The sequence below is a fragment of the Atractosteus spatula genome, chromosome 9, assembly GCF_055471065.1.
Source record: "Atractosteus spatula isolate fAtrSpa1 chromosome 9, fAtrSpa1.hap1, whole genome shotgun sequence".
Lineage (NCBI taxonomy): Eukaryota > Metazoa > Chordata > Actinopteri > Semionotiformes > Lepisosteidae > Atractosteus > Atractosteus spatula.
Genome location: NC_142714.1, coordinates 37,643,768 through 37,651,732, shown reverse-complemented (window position 1 = coordinate 37,651,732; position 7,965 = coordinate 37,643,768). Strand labels below are relative to the sequence as shown.

At 37.2% G+C, this 7,965-nt stretch overlaps 1 protein-coding gene across 1 annotated transcript in view; it reads right to left on the bottom strand.

Moving 5' to 3' along the window:
• Window positions 1-3,743: 3,743 nt before the first annotated feature.
• LOC148828528 (V-set and immunoglobulin domain-containing protein 1-like) overlaps window positions 3,744-7,965 on the bottom strand; it is a 30,885-nt gene continuing 26,663 nt past the window's right edge. Inside the window, exons 4-7 of the mRNA XM_088926042.1 lie at window positions 7,743-7,898; window positions 6,948-7,064; window positions 5,449-5,590; window positions 3,744-4,354 (exon numbers count right to left, since the gene is read on the bottom strand). Of these exons, the coding sequence (XP_088782168.1) occupies window positions 4,219-4,354; window positions 5,449-5,590; window positions 6,948-7,064; window positions 7,743-7,898 (551 nt within the window). The 3' untranslated portion in view covers window positions 3,744-4,218. The remainder of the gene's footprint in view (window positions 4,355-5,448; window positions 5,591-6,947; window positions 7,065-7,742; window positions 7,899-7,965) is intronic.

Below are 7,965 nucleotides of genomic sequence, written 5' to 3'. Positions count from 1 at the left end.
GCGATAAAATCTTGTCATCATACAGATGATTCTCTAGTTTAGATCTCTTTTTTTTCAGTTTTACATGGATGGGTTATAAATAAAAAATGAAGCAGTAATATGAGTAACTGAAATAGTTTGACCTTCCTGCTCAAAGTGAACAGAATGCAAAAAGCAAAACACTGATTATATCATACAGTAGGTTCCTACTTGCTTTCTTTTAGGATGACTAAAACATGTCACCTCCCCCACCAAAAACACATTTTTGTTATTTTAATAAGAAGAATAACAACACTAAACCCGTTGACCACATAGGTAACTTGAGGAAAATCATCCTTTATAGTAATTGAATAGGATAGTAATTGAAAATTATATTGCTATCCCTGATGTATAAAGCTTAAAAAAATAAAACTTATACTCACATATAGTTTCCTTTCAGAAAAAGGATGATAAAGTCCACCATCTGATCATCTGTTTATTTGTGAGAGGAGTTTCATAGATTGAGTATCCAACACAAAGAAGTGAGCAACTGTATTTGCATGGATTGTCAGAGTGGGGAGTGTGCAGAGTTAGGCGAATGCTTTTATATTTGTTTGTATTTTGCATTTTTTGTAACCCGTTAGTCTGGATCCCCATCTGTTTGAAAAACATTTAAACACTATGAAAGACCTCCCTCTAGATAGGTGATACATCAAGCACGTGAAACTCACAAAGGACAGCAGAATATACTGTAATGCAGAGGAGTCTTTATTCTGGCAAAAATCCTCTGACACAACCACCAAAGACCCACTCTAAACCAACCCAACAACCAACTACCACTGTGTATCCCAAACACTCTAAATTATCCCCATATGAGAATGTGGCTCTTCAATCTCCACCAATTATTATATAAACAATGCATCTCATTTGAACCATTACACAGACAATAGAGACCTTACTGTAGCAAACTCTAGCAAGAGGTCACTACCATCCTCACTACAGCTGGCCTGTTACAAACCCCTTCCGTCAATAGGACAACTTAAAAAACTTAAGAAAAATAGCAACATTGTAATCAATGATATACAGTCAAGCAAGTGTTAATTGTGCATTTTTCGCTATGTACAACAAAATTGTCCTATTTATTTGGGAAAAAGTGTTGTCAGGAACATATGGATATAGAATAGCCTATTATTGTTATTCTGGAGTGCTTGAAAATCAATTTAACTAAAATTGAACTCCTACAGCACTACTGAATTTGAATTTAACAAAGCCCTTATCAAATAATTGAAACTGTATTTAGATTCATTTTTTGTTGCAAACTCATTTAGAAATACAGTCGGAACAACTCTGAAAAATTCTATGAAGTTTTTTAAACACAATATCTCCTGTTCTTTCATCTGCAAAGGTAGTACAAAAAGTGTCACTTATTGCTGTTTCTATATTAAAGTTTGTGACAAAAACATGTTTCCACTTCCAGAGGACTGTCGTCATCACTTCCCTGACTCTGACTTGACCTGGTCTTTTTGGCGTTGCTAACAATAGGGCTCTTATCATCAGCACAATTCTGCTAGATGAGAATGTGTGCCTAAGTGGTAAGGGCTATGGTGCCCATCGTGAGAGTTAAAGTGCCCATTGTGAAAGTTACAGTACCCATTTTGAAGGCTACAGTGCCAATGGTGAGGGTTACAGTGGCCATTGTGAGAATTATGATGCCCATATAGTGGAGTGCATTAAGAAGTCTGGTTTCAAACTGTTGCCTCGCAATGTTAATCGTGTCCCATTGGAATTTTATTTGAGTGACTCTTTGAAAGAAACTCTTCCTGTTGTCATGATTGTAAACCCCTACTCTTAAGGACGCTACGGCTCTTTCTTGTTTGTCTTGATTTTTGGTACTGCCCTCCTGTTCCAGCCCCTCCCTACAAAAGCCAGATGCTCCCACCATTCCAGGCTCAGCTTTGGAAGATGGACGCCCGGAAACCTGCCTACCAGTGAGTCCAGGAGTCGCCTGACGGCATAGGCTTTGCAACGGCGTCCTGACCATCTTGGTCTGGGGCTTGGAGTGCCTGGCCCCGTTACCCCTTTTTTATTCCCCCGACCCTTCGCTGGGTCCCGCTCCATCTCTGCCTTGGATGGATTACCCGGCTATGGACTCTTGCCTACTTTGGATTACCCTACGGACTCCCTTTGGACTTGTTTGCCTTGGACCACACCCCGCCGAGCCAGCCCCGATCCTAGTCTTCTCTCCCCGTGTTTGTCTCACTCCCCTCAGGATTCTGCCGTCTGCATAGGGTCCTGAAAAACTTCAGGACACCTGTTTGCAAATTCAGTGATGACCAAGAGGCCCAGTAATAGTGCAGAGCTAGTCCAAGTACTAACCAAAGCTGGTCATTTTTATTAACATATACCCTTAAACTTTGAATTGGGAGCAGAAATATGTGTGCAAAGAAAAATGCTAAAAAATAAAAAAGTTTTCCTTATTTGTGCAGCGGATTTTGTTAATAATTCTCTAATAGGCTTCAGAGGAATTCAAAAATAGATAAATAATGTATCTAAAAAACTCTAGTTTAAATGAGATGTAAAAATGACAAAGTACTCTTTGATATAGTTCATTATTTTCAAAAACCTTTATTACTTCCAATTTAAAATATGTCGAACAACACACAGTACATATAGCCAAATGTACACAAACTGTAGTCAACTAATTATTTTATTTTGGCAGCTGTTATACTGTAGCAATGTTAAAAACATAATCGGGAACAATCACATTCAGAATTTTTCAGGCATAATTGAAATAGTAAAAAAGGAATGTGAGATGCAACTAATAAAAAATGCATTTCAATATTGCAATAATTGCTATAACATTCAGCAAAGTAAAAAGAATGCACACTCCAAGTTAACGAGGTGATATCCAGCAGAAATAAATCAAAGCAATCAAATAACCACCCTCTCTAATCCATTGTAAAAATAATATGCCATCAATGTTGGCAAAAAAACATTATCAGAACATCAATTTACTCAACATTAAACACTATAAAACATACCATGTGAAAAGAATCCTTATTTCTCAATTAATTAATCAATTTGTAAGTTGCTTATGTTATAAATATACACCAGATAGCCCATCAAGATATCCATATAATCTAAAAGTAGATAGACTTGTGTGCACATGTCTTTAAATACAATAAATGTTAATGTTAATCAATAACTTTATAAAAATGTCATAAGGTGTAAGTCAGTGTTCATTGCATTGCACTGGGTTTCAAAGTAAAATTCACAATGCCTCCTTATAGAGATATGGACTTAATACATACACAAGTACATACAGTATTAAGTGAGGAAAAGTCGTCAACAAAATGAGTGACCACTGGATTATAATATTTTATAGAGCTGCATTGTTCAGCTATACTTTGTTGTTTGGTTTTACTAATGCATTTGGAGTTCTGCATGGAAACATCCAGTGTAGTACACAAAATACATCCTTTCAGGTTATTTTGACCTGTATAGGGATGTCAAAAAAGTCACATACTGAATTACAATGCTATTGCATTGAACAGAAAATCCATATTGAAAATTAAGTCAAGTAAGCACAAGTTAGGCAAGTTAGTAAGACCAAAAGTGTATTAAAACAAAATATCCTCAAAAAGGTGCAATGGGTACACTTGATTTACCCAGTGGCCTCTCACTTTCTTGAAGATAATCATGTGATTTATTACATGGATCACAATATGGTGTATATTTGTAACAATTGATAAGCTCACAGCCAGATTAGTAAATGCAAAATAAGATTTTGTCACGTTATTTAAATTAATAATTTTAATTAATAAGATCTGCGTTGACGTAAATGTTTACGTCCTGATGAATAATTAAACATTGTAAAAACAGTATTTTGAAACAACTATAAAAGCAGACTAGATTTAAAACCATCAATTCTTCCAGATATATTTTAACTGCTGTCCTGATTTAGTCAAAAACGGACCATGGTATTTAATGTATACTTAGATGAATCAGTTTTGGAATATGTACTAAATGTACCCAATGTACTCAATTAAATGGTAGCACTGAGTTTTACGATATAGTTTTACATTTTACTTCCTTGTTTTTAATCAAGATACGAAGGAGAAGGTAGATAATTTGAGACCACACATTCTTTTTGATGTGCAGTCACATGAGGTTGTAAATTGGGTGTGATTGATAGAAACTTGTTGAAAGCGACTGACAGTTTTGATGGCTGACCTTTCAACTTTACATGAGCACAGTGACCTACGCTTCTTCCTGCTCAGGTTTGTCCTCACCAGGTGTGGACTCTGGTGGGACGTCTGCAGCATTGGAGAGCGGTGCACTCTCTGCAGTGGGGACGGATTGGTACTTCACTGGATCTTCCACCGGAGCTTTCACCCTTTTGGCAGAAGGAAAACACAGAAGGAAAACACATCAAGGAGTCATATGTGGTTTCAAACAAAACAGAGTCTTAAAAGTGCAGTATAACATAAATGTCAAATCCACACCTTTTTCATAAACAGAATTTAAAACAAAGTTCAAGAGGAGGTCAAACCCTAATCTCGCCCACTTCCGCTTACATACAGTATGTACCATATAAATGTTCCGCTTCTTGCTGATATCTTGCTTGCACATTTTTTCACATCCCTCTCACCTTTTCACCTTTGTGCTTGCATTAGCTGCCTAGTTCATCCTCCATTGAAAGGGGGTTATGACAGCTCCATCCTTATGGATGAGTTGTTGCTTTTCTTAGCCCAGCGAATTACTCAGCATGAAATAGCATTATCCACGCATTGTTCATATACAGTATTCCTCCTGATGTTAACTACTTAAACTAAGAAATTTAAAAAATTACTTAGAGGTTGTTTACTATTGATTGCACTTCAATTTTGTATTTTCACATCTGGGAATCATATTTTCTGGCAATCACAGCTCCAGAATCTCCTCTTGATTTTCTCAAATTGTTACTTTTGGATATGTTTGCTCCTCAATGTAAGGAGGAAGATCATAGAATTATTATTATATATACGCCTATGGTATCTTAATTATATTAACTTTGGTTACCACTACTGCCCTCACACCAGCATGGGAAGGATGAGGAATGCATGCTTTCCTCTGAAATAATGTCAGAATTACTTTGTTCTTATTCAAACTGAAGGTCTTGCAGTTCCCAGACTACAGTTAGCATTGACCAGCCTGATGGAGCATGCACTGATAAAACCCCAAGGCTGGACAAAGCAGTTGCTGTTAGGCAGCAAGCTGAACCCCTTCAACACAGGCAGTGCTCAACTAATTATGTCCTATGGCATGAGGAATCCTGGTCAAAGTGGGATGATGGCCTAATTCCTCTTGCAGCCCAGAGGAATCTCTTTGCAGCCACTTGTTTGTATTATATTGTATTTGACATATAATAATCAACAGAAATCACTGTTTCCCTTTGTTGTTTTAATTTTTTAAAAACTCTCTGGCTTTGAGAATATGCAGGTTACTTACTCCATGTCAGTAGCAGCTGCCTTGCCAGCTTTGTATTTCCTCCTCCTCATTTTATGTGTCACGTACCACACGATGAGGCCAATGAGTGCAGCTCCACAAATTGCCCCAATCACTGCTCCTACGACCTCTGCCCCATGGGGAACTGTTGGCATTTAGAAGGCAGTGAAGTTATGGTTTTGCTGTGCTTTCAATGTAAGTTATGCATCTATATCTGTATTTCTGAGCACTGTCTGCATTTTAATGTTATGAAATAAAAATGAGAAAATGACAACGATGACAAAAGTCCTTTTTTCTTGTCCTAAAATATCCATCAATTCATTTTCTAATCACGTCATTCATTTCAGGGTCACAGGGGAGCTAGAGCCTATCCCAGCAAGCAACTGGCAAAAGACAGGAGTGCCGATCCACTGCAGATAAGATAAGATCACTTTATTGGCCATATACAATTATTTGTATTAGGTAATCGTCTTTTCACATACACCATCTTGCTCTCCATGAGACACACGGACAGAGAAAGAAGCTTGGGGTCAGAGCGCAGGGTCAGCCATTTATACGGCGCCTCTGGAGCAGTTGGGGTTAACGGCTTTGCTCAGGGGCCCAACAGACTAGGATTTCTCTTCTGGCAGTGGGATACAAACTGGCAACCTTCCAGCCACAAGCACAGATCTTTAGCCACAGAGCCACCACACTGCCCCTTGCCCGCAGAGAAAAACACAAACACACTCACACCAGGGCCACTTGTTCCAGAAGCCAATTAACCTACCAGTATGTCTTTGGACTGTGGGAGGAAACCAGTGTACCTGGAGGACACCCACGTAAACACTTAGAGCACATACAAACTCCACACAGATAGCACCCCAGGAATTTAAGCCAGGACCCCAGCTCTGTGAGGCAGCAATACTAAGAACTGTGCCACTGTGCTGCCCACCTTCAAATATTTTTTTATCTTACAGAATAGTTTTTCTATTCACATACTTCATCATGCTCTCCTTTTAAAATGTATTTAAACACACTTCCAATTTTATTTCAATCTATCTCAATGTGGAATCACCACTATTAATCATTTCAGTGTCCTGGCACAGTCCCATTAATACTGTACATGGAGAGAATGGAAACCTTCTCTACAGCAAACCTAAAACATACAGTATCTACTAATCAAAAAACCTTTACTCCATTCCTTGTTTAATGAAATCTAACTTTTAAAAGAGATACATTTAATAATTTTTTTAAACTTTTAAGAAAACTCTTAAAAGAAGACCAGTCCTCTCTAAATCCATACTCTTCCTGATAATCTGCACAATCTGATATAATCCTTTTATTAATTTCTCAATATTTGCTTGTGAACAAATTAATTTGACCTACAGGGGTATTTGACAAATTATGGCCATTGAATCATTCACAGATCATCATGCCCTGTTAGAAACTGGCTGTAAACAAAGATTTCATCACTCATCCTTTTGCCCTGAAGATTTTATTCCTGCATTTTTTTTTAAAATGACCTTCGTATAGTTCAACGACGCAAACTGCAGACCCCAAGCTGTTGGAGGCATTGCACTGGTACTGTCCAAACTCAAACTGAGACAGATTGGAAATTTTCATCACTCCAGTCTGGATGTCTGTTGAAAAAGAAGAAAAGGATATAAGTGTGTCTAAGTGTTTAAGCACAGAGGGTCATGTTGAAAGTTGTGTTCTTTGTTTAATTTTAAGCATCTCGCACATGTGAAGGGTGTTTTTTGATGTGAATAAACATAAAAAAATAACAAAATGAAAATGTCATATAAAGTCAAAATAACTTAAAGGAAAAGCCTAAACATCTATTTTGTTACATGTCTTTTTCATGAAAGGCATTAAAAACAAATAGTACTTGTTTTAATACTAATCTGTTGCATTTTTAGTGCTTCTCAGTATGTGTATTATATGAGTCATACAGTATATTCAGGCAATCTCAAGTTTTCTGTTTTCAATTAAAATTTTCCAGTTTAATGAAAGTGTAATCTACTGCCAGTCATGACGTCTCTATTTCCATAGATGTCTCAGAACCCAAACCCTTTAAAGACCTTACTTGGCATCTGTCAACAATACTACATACAGTTTCAAAAATGCAAACTGGTTGTACATGCAAGCTAACCTAAACTGTGGAGGATGAAGTGGATATTAATGTATCTTATTCTGCATTTTCTACATAGTATTTCCTAATATAATTAAGCAAATGTTTTAATTATAGTTAATGATTGTTTGGGTTTGGTGTTTATACAGAATGGAACTGAAATGCATTGCCGTGCATATGAACTTACTCATTGTCCCAAGTACGTTTCTACTGGTCTCTTTATCCACTTTGTTCCAGGTGTAGGCTGGAGGAGGTGTACCGTGTTCAGAGTGACATGTCAGTGTTACAAGGTGACCTGACTCCACTGTCCCATGGACAGAGCAAAAAGGGGTTGAAGGTTTAACTGCGATAGAAAAATAAACATATAAAGAGATTGCAAGTGAGTATGATAAAATGGGAATATGAAATAG